The 17,310-nt window shown below is 46.5% G+C and overlaps 1 protein-coding gene across 1 annotated transcript in view; it reads right to left on the minus strand.

Moving 5' to 3' along the window:
* Positions 1-8,972, minus strand: part of LOC133536016 (unconventional myosin-XVIIIb-like) — a 40,055-nt gene extending 31,083 nt beyond the window's left edge. The window contains 12 exon segments of the mRNA XM_061876187.1: positions 696-866; positions 934-1,078; positions 1,149-1,212; positions 1,282-1,382; positions 1,451-1,593; positions 6,123-6,333; positions 6,398-6,565; positions 6,641-6,753; positions 6,817-7,360; positions 7,448-7,591; positions 8,451-8,566; positions 8,691-8,972. Of these exon segments, the coding sequence (XP_061732171.1) occupies positions 696-866; positions 934-1,078; positions 1,149-1,212; positions 1,282-1,382; positions 1,451-1,593; positions 6,123-6,333; positions 6,398-6,565; positions 6,641-6,753; positions 6,817-7,360; positions 7,448-7,591; positions 8,451-8,489 (1,843 nt within the window). The 5' untranslated portion in view covers positions 8,490-8,566; positions 8,691-8,972.
* Positions 8,973-17,310: the final 8,338 nt, after the last annotated feature.

A 17,310-nucleotide genomic window follows, 5' to 3' on the forward strand; every position in this document is an offset into this window, starting at 1 on the left:
CAGAATCATCCTGGTAAATTTGGCTAATAACATCTGAATTGCTCCGCCGTCTAGTTATTTTTTTTTTCCTTTCTAGTCCTTCACTCTCACTTTCCTCATCCACGAATCTTTCATCCTGGCTCAAATTAATAAGAAATTGTCGCTTTCTCGGTCCGAATCGCTCTCGCTGCTGGTGGCCATGATTGTAAACAATGTTCGGATGTGAGGAGCTCCACAACCCGTGACGTCACGCGCACATCGTCTGCTACTTCCGGTACAGGCAAGGCTTTTTTATTAGCGACCGAAAGTTGCGAACTTTATCGTGGATGTTCTCTACTAAATCCTTTCAGCGAAAATATCGGGAAATGATGAAGTATGACGGATAGAATGGAGCTGCTATCCCCGTTTAAATAAGAACATCTCATTTCAGTAGGCCTCTAAGTTAGTGAAGTGAATTGTATTTATATAGCGCTTTTTCTCTAGTGACTCAAAGCGCTTTACATAGTGAAACCCAATATCTAAGTTACATTCAAACCAGTGTGGGTGGCACTGGGAGCAGGTGGGTAAAGTGTCTTGCCCAAGGACACAACGGCAGTGACTAGGATGGTGTAAGCGGGGATCGAACCTGCAACCCTCAAGTTGCTGGCACGGCCGCTCTACCAACCGAGCCATACCGCCCCCCCAAGTTAGCATGCTAGTATGTTTGCTAGCCTCACCTTCCTCGGACTCGCCGGCAGTGCCGCGCTCTCTGCTGCACCCGGTGGCTTTTTGCAGCAACTGCCGCAGGTGATGTTTGAAGACGGCGGTGTTAAGCTCCTCCCCCTCGCAGCCCAACACGCCGCCGGCCGCCTGGGCGCTCTCGAAGTTCACGAACTGTCTCCGCCCCACTGACGCACGCACACCACGAGGTCAGATGGCGCCCTCCGGACACTTCCTTCCTCTGCTGGCCCTTACCTTTGCAAGCCCCCGCCGCCCCCAGGTGGTAGATGGCGGCGAGGACGTGCCAGATGGCCTTCTGCTCAGTGGCGGTGAAGCCCAGCGTTTCCATGGCGACCAGCAGCTTGGTGAAACCCACGGACGCTCGCTGCTTCTCCTCCACCTGAGTGGAAGAAGAGCGCTGAGGAAGAGTTCGGGCGAAGCCCCGCCCACCCGTGGTCCTCGCACTCTACCTTGGTGGGAGGAGTCATCCCAAAGGAGTGGAATTCTGCAAGGTGATGCAGCTGCAGCTCCGTCCTGACAAAGAAGGAAGGGAAGATGGTCAGCTGACATCATGGAGGTCTGCACACGTGCAGGAGCGCTCACCTCAAGTCCACGCTGAGGCCCGCTAGCATCTGGGAGAACACCAGGAAGTTACTCTCGCCGCCGGTCATGTGACATACTCGCCATTTATCCAGCATCATCGTCTGAGGGCGGGACCACGCCTCGTCAATTCATTATCGCGTTCGAAGTGTGTGTGTGTGTGTGTGTTTACCTGAAGGTGTCCGGCGGCCGCGCGTCCTGCGTGGTTGAAGTCCAGGGAGAACATCATGGCGAAGCGAGAGGAGGAGTCAGTGTGTGGCGAGGTGACGCAGCCGAACGCCCTCAACACGCTGAACATGGCCTGGACACGCTCCGCTGGGAGAACACACACTTCCTGTTTGCTGGCAATATTTGCGGTAAAACTTCCTGTTTGTCATCCATACTTCCTTCATGTTTGTCATCAGTGGTTTTTTTAATTTTTATATACTTTGTAGCACTTTGAACTTTTAACAAATGTAAAGTGTGTTATAAATAATTATTCATTATTATTATTATTATTATCAGCACTTCCTGTTTTTCATCTACACTTCCTTACTGTTTGTTATCATTGCTTCCTGTTTATCCTAAAACACTTCCTGTTTTCCGTCTACACTTCCTGTATTTAAGCAATACTTCCTGTTTGACATCAACACTTACTGTTTGCCGTCTACACTTCATGTATTCCAGCAATACTTCCTGTTTGACATCAACACTTCCTGTGTGCTGTCAACACTACTGTTTTAGTACCTCCTCTTTTTCATCAGCGCTTCCTGTTTGACATCAACACTTGCTGTTTGCTGTAAACACTTCCTGTATTTCAGCAATACTTCCTGTTTGCTGTCTACCCTTCCTGTATTTCAGCAATACTTCCTGTTTGACATCAACACTTCCTGTTTTCCGTCTACACTTCCTGCATTTCAGCAATACTTCCTGTTTGACATCAACACTTCCTGTTTGCTGTCAACACTACTGTTTTAGTACCTCTTCTTTTTCATCAGCGCTTCCTGTTTGACATCAACACTTACTGTTTGCTGTAAACACTTCCTGTATTTCAGCAATACTTCCTGTTTGACATCAACACTTCCTGTTTTCCGTCTACACTTCCTGCATTTCAGCAATACTTCCTGTTTGACATCAACACTTCCTGTTTGCTGTCTACACTTCCTGTATTTCAGCAATAATTCCTGTTTGACATCAACACTTGCTGTTTGCTGTAAACACTTCCTGTATTTCAGCAATACTTCCTGTTTGCTGTCTACACTTCCGCATTTAAGCAATACTTCCTGTTTGACATCAACACTTCCTGTTTGCTGTCAACACTACTGTTTTAGTACCTCTTCTTTTTCATCAGCGCTTCCTGCTTGACATCAACACTTCCTGTTTGCCGTCTACACTTCCTGTATTTCAGCAATACTTCCTGTTTGACATCAACACTTCCTGTTTGCTGTCAACACTACTGTTTTAGTACCTCCTCTTTTTCATCAGCGCTTCCTGTTTGACATCAACACTTGCTGTTTGCTGTAAACACTTCCTGTATTTCAGCAATACTTACTGTTTGACATCAACACTTCCTGTTTGCCGTCTACACTTCCTGTATTTCAGCAATACTTCCTGCTTGACATCAACACTTCCTGTTTGCTGTCAACACTACTGTTTTAGTACCTCTTCTTTTTCATCAGCGCTTCCTGTTTGACATCAACACTTACTGTTTACTGTAAACACTTCCTGTATTTCAGCAATACTTCCTGTTTGACATCAACACTTCCTGTTTGCTGTCAACACTACTGTTTTTGTACCTCCTCTTTGTCATCAGCGGTTCCTGTTTGACATCAACACTTCCTGTTTGCCGTCTACACTTCCTGTATTTCAGCAATACTTCCTGTTTGACATCAACACTTCCTGTTTGCTGTCAACACTACTGTTTTCGTACCTCCTCTTTGTCATCAGCGCTTCCTGTTTGACATCAACACTTCCTGTTTGCCGTCTACACTTCCTGTATTTCAGCAATACTTCCTGTTTGACATCAACACTTCCTGTTTGCTGTCAACACTACTGTTTTCGTACCTCCTCTTTGTCATCAGCGCTTCCTGTTTGACATCAACACTTACTGTTTGCTGTAAACACGTAATGTTTTTCCATCAATACCTACTTCCTGTTTGTCACGAATACTTCCGGTTTGCTGTCAACACTACTGTTTTTCCATTAATACCTCCTCTTTTTCATCAGTGCTTCCTGTGTGACATCAACACATACTGTTTGCTGTAAACACTTATTGTTTTTCTATCAATACCTACTTCCTGTTTGTTATGAATACTTCCTGCTTTTTATCAATACTTCCTGTTTAGGGTCAACCATTTCTGTTTTTCACCAGTACTTCCTTCTTGTTTGTCAGCAACACTTCCTGTTCGACATCGGCACTTCCCATTTGCCATCAACACTTCCTTCTTTGCTGTCAACAATTTCTGTTTTCTCAACAATACTTCCTGTTTCCATCTATACTTCCTTATTGTTTATCGTTAATGGTTCCGGATTTTCATCAACACTTCCTGTTTGCTGCCAATCCTTCCGTTTTTTGTCAATATTTCCTTTGTGTTCTTCAACAGTTCTTCTTGTTTTTCATTGACACTTCCTGTTTGCCATCAACACTTCCTGTTTTAGAGCAACACTTCCTGTTTTAGAGCAACACTTCCTGTTTGCTGTCAACACTATTGTTTTTCCATTAATACCTCCTCTTTTTCATCAGTGCTTCCTGTTTGACATCAACACTTATTGTCTGCAGTAAACACTTCCTGTTTTTTCCATCAATACCTACTTCCTGTTTGTCATTAATTCTTCCTGTTTTTCATAAATGCTTCCTGATTTTTATCAATATTTCTTGTTTGCCGTCAAATCTTCCTTCTTCGCCGTCAACAATTCAGTTGTTTTTCAACAATACTTCCTGTTTTCATCTATACTTCTTTATCGTTTATCATTAATGGTTCCTGATTTTCATCAACACTTCCTGTTTGCTGTCAACCCTTCCGTTTTTTGTCAATATTTCCTTTGTGTTCTTCAACAGTACTTCTTGTTTTTCATTGACACTTCCTGTTTGCCATCAACACTTCCTGTTTTAAAGCAACACTTCCTGTTTGCTGTAAACACTATTGTTTTTCCATTAATACCTCCTCTTTTTCATCAGTGCTTCCTGTTTGACATCAACACTTATTGTCTGCAGTAAACACTTCCTGTTTTTTCCATCAATACCTACTTCCTGTTTGTCATTAATTCTTCCTGTTTTTCATAAATGCTTCCTGATTTTTATCAATATTTCTTGTTGGCCGTCAAATCTTCCTTCTTCGCCGTCAACAATTCAGTTTTTTTCAACAATACTTCCTGTTTTCATCTATACTTCTTTATCGTTTATCATTAATGGTTCCTGATTTTCATCAACACTTCCTGTTTGCTGTCAACACTATTGTTTTTCCATTAATACCTCCTCTTTTTCATCAGTGCTTCCTGTTTGACATCAACACTTACTGTTTGCTGTAAACACTTCCTGTGGTTTCCATCAATACCTAATTCCTGTAATAATTAATTATTACTGGTTTTTATAAATACTTCCTGATTTGTATCCATACTTCCTTTTTGGGATCAACCCTTTCTGTTTTTCCCCAGTACTTTCTTGTTTGTCAGCAACACTTCCTGTTCGACATCAGCACTTCCCATTTGCTGTCAACAATTTCTGTTTTTTCAACAATACTTCCTGTTTTCATCTATACTTCCTTATTGTTTATCGTCAATGGTTCCTGATTTTCATCAACACTTCCTGTTTGCTGCCAACCCTTCCGTTTTTTCGTCAATATTTCCTTCGTGTTCTTCAACAGTACTTCTTGTTTTTCATTGACACTTCCTGTTTGCCATCAACACTTCCTGTTTTAAAGCAACACTTCCTGTTTGCTGTCAACACTATTGTTTTCCATTAATACCTCCTCTTTTTCATCAGTGCTTCCTGTTTGACATCAACACTTATTGTCTGCTGTAAACACTTCCTGTTTTTTCCATCAATACCTACTTCCTGTTTGTCATTAATTCTTCCTGTTTTTCATAAATACTTCCTGATTTTATCAATACTTCTTGTTTGCCATCAAATCTTCCTTCTTTGCTGTCAACAATTCGGGTTTTTTCCAAAAATACTTCCTGTTTTCATCTATACTTCCTTATTGTCTATCATTAATGGTTCCTGATTTTCATCAACACTTCCTGGTTTTCAACAACACTTCCTCTTTGCTGTCAACCCTTCCGTTTTTTTGTCAGTATTTTCTTCGTGTTCTTCAACAGTACTTTTTGTTTTTCATTGAAACTTCCTGTTTGCCATCAACACTTCCTGTTTTAAAGCAACACTTCCTGTTTGCTGTAAACACTATTGTTTTTCCATTAATACCTCCTCTTTTTCATCAGTGCTTCCTGTTTGACATCAACACTTATTGTCTGCTGTAAACACTTCCGGTTTTTTCCATCAATACCTACTTCCTGTTTGTCATTAATTCTTCCTGTTTTTCATAAATGCTTCCTGATTTTTATCAATATTTCTTGTTTGCCGTCAAATCTTCCTTCTTCGCCGTCAACAATTCAGTTTTTTTCAACAATACTTCCTGTTTTCATCTATACTTCTTTATCATTTATCATTAATGGTTCCTGATTTTCATCAACACTTCCTGTTTGCTGTCAACCCTTCCGTTTTTTCGTCAGTATTTTCTTCGTGTTCTTCAACAGTACTTTTTGTTTTTCATTGAAACTTCCTTTTTGACATCAACACTTCCTGTTTGCTCTCAACTCTCCCAGTTTTTTTGTCAATATTTCCTTCCTGTTTGCCGGTTAGCGCTCACCGCTCATGTTGGGTCCGGCGGTCCCGGCTTGTGCGAGCATGGCGAGGGTGAAGGCTTGGCACGTGGTGGTCTTTCCGGTCCCGCTGCGACCCACGGCGCACACACAGTGGTCCCGCCTGGTTCCGACCACGGACACGTAGACCTGTTTGACCATCCGGGTCAAAGCGGGAGGAGCCTCCCACGCGGACTCCCCCCGACGCGACCTCGGCGTCTGAGTGTAAAAGGTGCAGGTGAGCACAAGGTGGCGCTCTCCTCATGTGTTGTGATGGCGTCACCTTGCTGTGCGCCTGCAAGGGCGGCCACAGGTTGACCAGGTTGGGCCCGGCGTGCGTCAGCGGCATGCTGGCTTTGGCGCGGCTGATCAGCGTGTGCAGGACGCCGCTTTCGTTGACACTCTGGAGGTCACTCAGGTCGTCGCACAGGTCCAGGTGGGCGGGGTTACACTGCCGGGGGAGGAAACAAGGTCTTAGAAACAGACAACACCCGCAGAAGGTGGAGGGCGTCCCGGACATACACACCTGCTCGATTTCGTCTTCGCTGACGTCCAGCAGCGAGCCGTCCGCGTGGAGGCGGACTCTGGCTCGCCCCGGCGGGAGTTCTGGCGTTCCTTCGTCCGGCTTCAGCTGAGTGGCTGGAAGGTGGCAACCAATCAGGCGACAGTTTGCAAGCCGGCTCAAGAAGGTTCCGGTCTTACCGAGCGTGAAGCCGTCCTTGTGCACGTACCAAACAACCCCGGACTCGTACCAAACGTCCTGCACCGGCGCCGAAGACTCCTCGCTGCTCTGGTCCGTTGAGAGCGTCGGACTTTGGACGCGTACTTCGGTCACGGCGACGTCCGCTGGTTTTCCTTCCGGCTCCTGACGCTCTTTCTTCACTTCCTCTTGAACTTCCTGTTTCACTTCCTGCTTCACCTTGTTTCTCATTTGCTGTTTCACTTCCTGCTTCACCTTTCTGCTTTTCTTCTCCTGCTCCGCTTCCTCCGACCTCTCCCTCTTTGGCTCCGCCCTCTCGCCTGCATCCGCAGTCTTCTTCGGCAGCGCCGGCGCGACTTCCTGCCGGCCTTCCGCGTTCCTCTGGGCATGTCTGTGGGCCGGGGACAAGTGCGACGAGAGCGGAGGGGCGTGGCCGTTGGTGACCGCGTGCTCGGCCCGCAGTAACATCTCGGCCTCCAGGATGGGCGGAGTCTGATCCGGGAGCAGGAACTGCTGCACCAGGTCGTCGCTCAGCTTGCGGGGCTGCTGTCAAAATAGCGAGAGCGTCTTTCAGCGAGCGTTAGCAAGCGAGCCGGACTAACCGCGCTAAGCTGGCGAGCTAACGACACTCACTATCTTCTCCTCTTTGACTTCTGGCTCTTTCTGTTTGGTCTCCTTTTCGGAATCTCGGACCAGCTGTTTCAGGAATCCTCCGGGCAGCGTGGAGAGCGGCTGCGGCGGGACGGGAGTGACCACCGGCTGATTCTCCTCTTTGATCTGTGGTCACATGACCGGTCACATGACAACCAGCGTGTTATTAGCATGCTACCTTTTACCAGGGTTTTAAAAAGAATTGTTAGCATTTTCTCAAACGTTTGTCAACCTCCATGGAACAAAACACGACTGTGGAGAGGCGGAGCCGACGGTCCGACAGAGCGGCAGGGCACGCTGGAGCCCGGCCCAAGATGGCGGCGAGGAGCCGTAGAATTCGAGCGAGCAGCGACGCCACAAGCGAGATCAGGTGCGTGGATCGTGCACCTGGACACAATTGACGTATCTCCTCTCAATGTATAAGAGGGGAGAAGGAGGAGAGAACGGGGCGGAAGGAGTTGGAGAGCCTGCAGCAGTGCATGAAGAGCAGAAGCGACAGAGAGCAAGAGACAGACGAAGACGCGGCCGACTGAAAAGCGGACTGAAGAGCGAGCAGTGTAGGAAGGAAGGAGCGGAAAAGCGACCCGACCTGCACTAAGGTTTATTTGGGAAAAAAAAGAAAGTCACAAACTGCTCGACGTCATGTCCTTCCTGGTAGGTCCATGGAACCTACACGACGGCATGAATCAGTCACATTTGGCGCCCAACCTGGCTAGACCACCGGAGGCGGGGGAGGACGATCCCCTGTGGGCTCTGCGTCTCTCCCGGCACGCCCTGCCTCCTTGCCGCCATCTTGAGCCAGGTCCCAGCGTGCCCTGCCGCTCTGTCGGACCGTCGGCTCCGCCTCTCCACAACGACAAATAGAAGCGTGTTAAGTTCCTGTTCGAGGGCATGAAACAGGAACCTCTGCTCTGAGACTAACATTAGCTTTAGCATGCGTCGTGCACGTGCATAACGTGGCGGCGGCGACGACGACGACACCTGCCTTCTGCTCCCACAGTTTTAAGCGTGACGACAGCGCCATGTTGCGTGGTGGGAGGGGATGAGGGTTGTGGGGGGCGGGGTCAGAGTGACGTCGGCCAGGTGTGATGTCAGAGCGACCTGATTGGGGGGGGGGGGGAGGACACATACGTTACCATGGACACACACGCGTGCACGGAGGATGATATCATCGCCGCCGGAGCATACTCAAGTTTCAGTCGACAACACAAAAGTCCTACCGGACCTCGAACGTCACACGAGAACCTCCTTGGTCCCACTTTTCTTGGTCCGTCTGTCTTGGGGGGGGGGTAGCAGAAGTCCACACAGTCCAAAGTCTTTGAAAGGTTCGGAATCTCCTGAAATCACCGTGATTCCGCCTCTTTCTTTTGTGCGCTACCGGAACCAGAACCGAAACCAAACGAGGTCCAAAGGAAGACAAAAACAGTACCTTAAAGGAGGACCGGAGACATGAAGGACTCTGCTGGACTGGACTTGTGTGACACTGACAAGCAACAGACGTCTTCTATTAATAGATACCTGGGGGAGGAGGGGGGTCACTCAGAAAAGACTGCTGGGAATGTGTGTGTGTGTGTGTGTGTGTGTGTGTGTGTGTGTTCGTCACCACGTCTAAACAGAACCGTGACCAAGGTCCTGGAATGTTCCATGGAAGTACTGGCTGTGGTCACTTTTCACTTCAACACTTTTTTCTTTTGTAGTCATTTATACTCGAGGGGGGCCAATATGTTTGGGTGGGGGGAGGGGGCGCGTGTGCTTGGATCCCCCCCCCTCCCACTGTAGTTTGATTGACAGCTGCAGCTGAGGACCGCAGGGAGGGGCCGAGTCTCACGGGAGAGGGCGGGGCTACAGCCTATGGTGGTCAGCATGTGTGTGTGTGTGTGTGTGTGTGTGTGTGTACACAGACACATTCCAAAACAGTCATTAATATTTGGAGACCATAAATTGCTGTGAAAGCTTTTTGTTTGTGTGTTTGCGGATTGTGATTGGCTGAGGATGACGACATGAAGTCACAAATTAAGGAATGATTACTAAATCAATCAGTCAATCAATGTTTATTTATATAGCCCCAAATCACAAATGTCTCAAAGGACTGCACAAACCATTACGACTACAACATCCTCGGAAGAACCCACAAAAGGGCAAGGAAAACTCACACCCAGTGGGCAGGGAGAATTCACATCCAGTGGGACGCCAGTGACATTGCTGACTATGAGAAACCTTGGAGAGGACCTCAGATGTGGGCAACCCCCCCCCTCTAGGGGACCGAAAACAATGGATGTCGAGCGGGTCTAACATGATACTGTGAAAGTTCAATCCATAGTGGCTCCAACACAGCCGCGAGAGTTCAGTTCAAAGCGGATCCAAGACAGCAGAGAGAGTCCCGTCCATAGGAAACCATCTCAAGCGGAGGCGGATCAGCAGCGTAGAGATGTCCCCAACCGATACACAGGCGAGCGGTCCATCCTGGGTCCCGACTCTGGACAGCCATCGGACCGGACCCCCTCCACAAGAGAGGGGGGGACATAGGAGAAAGAAAAGAAGCGGCAGATCAACTGGTCTAAAAAGGAGGTCTATTTAAAGGCTAGAGTATACAGATGAGTTTTAAGATGAGACTTAAATGCTTCTACTGAGGTGGCATCTCGAACTGTTACCGGGAGGGCATTCCAGAGTACTGGAGCCCGAACGGAAAACGCTCTATAGCCCGCAGACTTTTTTTGGGCTTTAGGAATCACTAATAAGCCGGAGTCTTTTGAAGGCAGATTTCTTGCCGGGACATATGGTACAATACAATCGGCAAGATAGGCTGGAGCTAGACCGTGTAGTATTTTATACGTAAGTAGTAAAACCTTAAAGTCACATCTTAAGTGCACAGGAAGCCATTATTAAAATGTAATCGTCTGTCCAATTTTCTACCCCTTTGATAAAAATGCATCAGTGATTTCATCCAAACAACTTGTCGATTGACCAATAAGTCATGATAACTTTGAGGTACTAAAAATATAAAAAATGATTGACACAAAAGTCAATGGACAAAAGGTTTAAAGTCCTACTGAAATGAGATGTTCTTATTTAAACGGGGATAGCAGGTCCATTCTATGTGTCATACTTCATCATTTTGCCATATTTTTGCTGAAAGGATTTAGTAGAGAACATCCACGATAAAGTTTGCAACTTTTGGTGCTAAGAGAAAAGCCTCGCCTGTACCGGAAGTCGCAGACGATGACATCACATGTTGATGGCTCTTCACCAATTCACATTGTTTTTAATGGGAGCCTCCAACAAAAACAGTTATTTGGACCGAGAAAACGACAATTTCCCCATTAATTTGAGTGAGGATGAAAGATTTGTGTTTGAGGATATTGACAGCGACGAACTAGAAAAAAAACAAAAAAAAAAACCCGATTGCATTGGGACAGATTCCGATGTTTTTAGACACATTTACTAGGATAATTCTGGGAAATCCCTCATCTTTGTATTGTGTTGCTAGTGTTTTAGTGAGTTTAATAGTACCTGATAGTCGGAAGGGTGTGTCCACGGCCGGGTGTTGACGCGCAGAGTCTCGGGGAAGTCGACGGCAGCTTCATGGACGGCACAAGCTCAGCTGATATCCGGTAAGTGGCGACTTTTTAACCACAATTTTCTCACCGAAACTTCGGTCGGGATCCATGTTCGCTGTGATCCATAGGAAAGCTTTACCTCTGTGAATTTTAAACAAGGAATCACCCTGTGTTTGTGTGGCTACAGGCTAAAGCTTCCCAACTCCATCGTTCTACTGTGACTTCTCCAATATTAATTGAACAAATTGCAAAAGATTCAGCAACACAGATGTCCCAAAAAACTGTGTAATTATGCGGTTAAAGCAGACGACTTTTAGCTGTGTGTGTGTGCAGCGCTCATGTTCATAACAGCCCGTCATCATTACACGACGTTTTCAAGACGAAACTCCCGGGAAATTTAAAATTGCAATTTAGTAAACTAAAGCGGCTGTATTGGCATGTGTTGCAATGTTAATATTTCATCATTGATATATAAACTATCAGACTGCGTGGTCGCTAGTAGTGGCTTTCAGTAGGCCTTTAAAGGAGCCATATGTAATATTGTGGATAGAAACGATACAGTGCCTTTAAGGCATGGCACCAATATTGTTGTTTGGGTGGAAATCGGGAGAAATTTAAGAGAATGGTTGCTCAGGGAGATTTCCCGGGAGGGGAACTGAAATCGGGAAGGTTGGCAAGTATGTGCCAGTCACGCAGCTGAATCCAGGACAGGACTACTTCGAGGAACTTCAAACTTCCACTGCCTCTTACTAGGGGTTGAGGTGCTGGGACCATAATATTTTATAGTTTATTGTCAGTACTATCAAAAAACAAAGACTAAAACAATCTTGCCGACTGTATTGTACCATATGTCCCGGCAGGAAATCTGCGTTCAAAGGACTCCGGCTTATTAGTGATTCCTAGAGCCCGAAAAAAGTCTGCGGGCTATAGAGCGTTTTCCGTTCGGGCTCCAGTACTCTGGAATGCCCTCCCGGTAACAGTTCGAGATGCTACCTCAGTAGAAGCATTTAAGTCTCACCTTAAAACTCATCTGTATACTCCAGCCTTTAAATAGACCTCCTTTTTAGACCAGTTGATCTGCCGCTTCTTTTCTTTTTTCTCCTATGTCCCCTCCTCCCTTGTGGAGGGGGGTCCGGTCCGATGACCATGGATGAAGTACTGGCTGTCCAAAGTCGAGACCCAGGATGGACCGCTCGCCTGTGTATCGGTTGGGGACATCTCTACGCTGCTGATCCGCCTCCGCTTGAGATGGTTTCCTGCGGACGGGACTCTCGCTGCTGTCTTGGATCCGCTTTGAACTGAACTCTCGCGGCTGTGTTGGAGCCACTATGGATTGAACTTTCACAGTATCATGTTAGACCCGCTCGACTAGTCAGTCGGACTACACATGGACATACAAGCTAACAGGCATATATTTGCCCCGTTAGCATGTATGTCCATGTGTCGTTGACGGGCTAGCATGCTAACCACCGTCGAACTAAGCGTTGGTTGCAGGAACATACTATCTGTGTTAGACCAGATCATAGACTGTATAGGACAGTATAGTTTACATACCAAATGTACATTTCCATTTATTACAAGTCATAAGAAAACATAAATGCCTGACTTACCTATCAAGGAGGAAATTAGCAAGTTTGGCGTCAGGTGTAAAAAATCTTCTCCGCCTTCAATGCTCTCCATCTTTCAAAGGCATCCACGATACAAATCCTGGTTTTGTCATGAATAAGTTGAGAATGGTAACTTTTAGACTGACCAAGGTCTGACATGTTTAGTAACTTTACCAGTGGCAGTAGCCAGACCAAGATGGCGATGTGTAACTGGCGACCTGGATGTGACACACTCACAGACTTTCTAATTGGTCAAAGGGTGGAGGGTGTGGCATCGAAATGAAAACAATAAGATTTCAGAGCTGTAAATTTAATTTTGACTGTTTTTACTGTTATCAGTTTGTTACGTCCGTGTTTGGTATGTGTGGGCATTACTTTTTTTGTCTCACCTTCCCTTTATTTCGAAAATCCTCGAAAAAATTGTTGCAGGGCAGCTAAATGAACACTTAGCGTTTAACAATCTATGTGAGACATTTGTGATTTGGGGCTATTTAAATAAACATTGATTGATTGATTGATTTTTTCAGGGTGAGTTCTTGGCTCTGCAAAGATCTTTTCCCCCTCCCCAGGACGGGAAAAGCGTAGTTTTTGGCAGTTATGGCAAGGAAATGGATCAAAGTTTTGACACACATTGTAGGTCGGAAAAAACTAAGAAAAAACAAAAATATTTTAAATATATTTTTACAGTTAAAAAAAGACGGATTTCCGACAATAGACGGAAAAATCCCATGGGGCGGCATAGCTCGGTTGGTAGAGTGGCCGTGCCAGCAACTTGAGGGTTGCAGGTACGATTCCCGCTTGTGCCATCCTAGTCACTGCCGTTGTGTCCTTGGGCAAGACACTTTACCCACCTGCTCCCAGTGCCACCCACACTGCTTTAAATGTCACTTAGATATTGGGTTTCACTATGTAAAGCACTTTGAGTCACTTGAGAAAAGCGCTATATAAATATAATTAATTTCATTTCATTCCATGCCTGATAATTCCGCTGAATGCCAGTTATTTACTAATAATAGTTTCTAAACAATTTATATTACCTTTTATAGGCGGCCGTGCCAGCAACTTGAGGGTTCCAGGTTCGATCCCCGCTTCTGCCCTCCAAGTCACTGCCACTGCGTCCTTGGGCAAGACACTTGACCCACCTGCTCCCAGTGCCACCCACACTGGTGTAAATGTCACTTAGATCATGGTTTCCAATGTGTAAAGCGCTATATAAATGTAACTCACTTTAATAATCAATATAATCCACGATGGAGACAAACATCATTGATCCACAGGGGAAGTAGTTCCACACAGTAGTTCAGTTACAAAGGAGGGAAAGGGTAAGGGTGGAGTGCCATCTCCAGGTTGGGGAGGAGACCCTGCCCCAAGTGGAGGAGTTCAAGTACCTAGGAGTCTTGTTCACGAGTGAGGGAAGAGTGGATCGTGAGATCGACAGGCGGATCGGTGCGGCGTCTTCAGTAATGCGGACGTTGTACCGATCCGTTGTGGTGAAGAAGGAGCTGAGCCGGAAGGCAAAGCTCTCAATTTACCGGTCGATCTACATTCCCATCCTCACCTATGGTCATGAGCTTTGGGTAATGACCGAAAGGACGAGATCACGGGTACAAGGAGCTTTCAACCGATCACCACGACCTAGGTCCCTATCTTCACCTGTGGTCATAAACTTTGGGTTATGACCGAAAGGACAAGATCACGGGTACAAGGAGCTTTCAACCGATCACCACGACCTAGGTCCCTATCTTCACCTGTGGTCATAAACTTTGGGTGATGACCGAAAGGACAAGATCACGGGTACAAGGAGCTTTCAACCGATCATCACGACCTAGGTCCCTATCTTCACCTGTGGTCATAAACTTTGGGTTATGACCGAAAGGACGAGATCACGGTACAAGGAGCTTTCAACCGATCACCACGACCTAGGTCCCTATCTTCACCTGTGGTCATAAACTTTGGGTTTTGACCGAAAGGACGAGATCACGGGTACAAGGAGCTTTCAACCGATCACCATGACCTAGGTCCCTATCTTCACCTGTGGTCATAAACTTTGGATTATGACCGAAAGGACGAGATCAAGGGTACAAGGAGCTTTCAACCGATCACCACGACCTAGGTCCCTATCTTCACCTGTGGTCATAAACTTTGGGTGATGACCGAAAGGACAAGATCACGGGTACAAGGAGCTTTCAACCGATCACCACGACCTAGGTCCCTATCTTCACCTGTGGTCATAAACTTTGGGTGATGACCGAAAGGACAAGATCACGGGTACAAGGAGCTTTCAACCGATCACCACGACCTAGGTCCCTATCTTCACCTGTGGTCATAAACTTTGGGTGATGACCGAAAGGACAAGATCACGGGTACAAGGAGCTTTCAACCGATCATCACGACCTAGGTCCCTATCTTCACCTGTGGTCATAAACTTTGGGTTATGACCGAAAGGACGAGATCACGGTACAAGGAGCTTTCAACCGATCACCACGACCTAGGTCCCTATCTTCACCTGTGGTCATAAACTTTGGGTTTTGACCGAAAGGACGAGATCACGGGTACAAGGAGCTTTCAACCGATCACCATGACCTAGGTCCCTATCTTCACCTGTGGTCATAAACTTTGGATTATGACCGAAAGGACGAGATCAAGGGTACAAGGAGCTTTCAACCGATCACCACGACCTAGGTCCCTATCTTCACCTGTGGTCATAAACTTTGGGTGATGACCGAAAGGACAAGATCACGGGTACAAGGAGCTTTCAACCGATCACCACGACCTAGGTCCCTATCTTCACCTGTGGTCATAAACTTTGGGTGATGACCGAAAGGACAAGATCACGGGTACAAGGAGCTTTCAACCGATCACCACGACCTAGGTCCCTATCTTCACCTGTGGTCATAAACTTTGGGTTATGACCGAAAGGACGAGATCACGGTACAAGGAGCTTTCAACCGATCACCACGACCTAGGTCCCTATCTTCACCTATGGTCATAAACTTTGGGTTATGACCGAAAGGACGAGATCACGGGTACAAGGAGCTTTCAACCGATCACCACGACCTAGGTCCCTATCTTCACCTGTGGTCATGAGCTTTGGGTTATGACCGAAATGACAAGATTTCAGGTACAAAGAGCTTTCAACCGATCACCACGATCGAGATCCCTAACCTCACTTATGGTCATGAGCTTTGGTTATGACCGAAAGGACAAGATCACAGGTACAAGGTGCTTTCAACCGATCACCACGACCTAGGTCCCTATCTTCACCTGTGCTCATGAGCTTTGGGTTATGACCGAAAGGACAAGATCACGGGTACAAGGAGCTTTCAACCGATCACCACGACCTAGGTCCCTATCTTCACCTGTGGTCATGAGCTTTGGGTTATGACCGAAAGGACAAGATCACGGGTACAAGCGGCCCAAATGAGTTTCCTCCGCCGGGTGGCGGGTCTCTCCCTTAGAGATAGGCTGAGAAGCTCTGTCATCCGGGAGGAACTCAAAGTAAAGCCGCTGCTCCTCCACATGGAGAGGAGCCAGATGAGGTGGTTCGGGCATCTGGTCAGGATGCCACCCGAACGCCTCCCTAGGGAGGTTTTAAGGTCACGTCCGACCGGTAGGAGACCACGGGGAAGACCCAGGACACGCTGGGAAGACTATGTCTCCCGGCTGGCTTGGGAAGAGGGTAGTCTGGGCTTCCCTGCTTAGGCTGCTGCTCCCGGGACCTGACCTCGGATAAGCAAAGGAAGATGGATGGAAAGAGTAAGGATGGAAAGGATAATGCACTAAAGGTAGACTAAAAATGTACCATAGTGGCAATATACAATATAACATGTAATATTTACATATTATATATACAGTATATAAAATATACTGATATATTTTTATATACAACAATGACCTTGTACAATATTACAGTATATGTAACAGCTGCAGCATAAAGTAGAGACTACATCCAGCAGAAAATATACATTATAAACAAAGAGAGGTAGCTAACAGAAGTGGTATCAGAAAGATATCATCTACTGGTGTATGGCGAGTGATTATGTGGTAGAAATGTCGGGGATTCAACCCGGGGCCTCATCCTGTTTGTGACGCCAATTTTATGTGGTCAAAAAGTCTGAATTTTAAGAAGGAACACTAGAAAGTTTGTTACAACAGTTTTAGTTACTCACAATCAGATAGTACAAAGTTGGATTGAATCGATATGAAAACAGACAGTGTTTCATGGGACGAAAGATGGTGAACCCTCATGAAGAAATTAGGAAAGAGCACACATCAGGTTTGGTCTTCCCTTCTTATTTATACACTCCATGATGACCTGATTTGTAACAGAACAACTTATGTAACTGTCCAATGTTCCGGGTGACTTGACCTCTTATGTCGTGTCACTCCCCCAACTTGGTAAGGGTGACTTGCCCTCTCATGTCGTGTCACTCCCCCAACTTGGTAAGGGTGACTTGACCTCTCATGTCGTGTCCCTCCCCCAACTTGGTAAGGGTGACTTGCCCTCTCATGTCGTGTCCCTCCCCCAACTTGGTAAGGGTGACTTGACCTCTTATGTCGTGTCACTCCCCCAACTTGGTAAGGGTGACTTGACCTCTCATGTCGTGTCCCTCCCCCAACTTGGTAAGGGTGACTTGACCTCTCATGTCGTGTCACTCCCCCAACTTGGTAAGGGTGACTT

The sequence above is a fragment of the Nerophis ophidion genome, linkage group LG17, assembly GCF_033978795.1.
Source record: "Nerophis ophidion isolate RoL-2023_Sa linkage group LG17, RoL_Noph_v1.0, whole genome shotgun sequence".
Classification (NCBI taxonomy): Eukaryota; Metazoa; Chordata; class Actinopteri; order Syngnathiformes; family Syngnathidae; genus Nerophis; species Nerophis ophidion.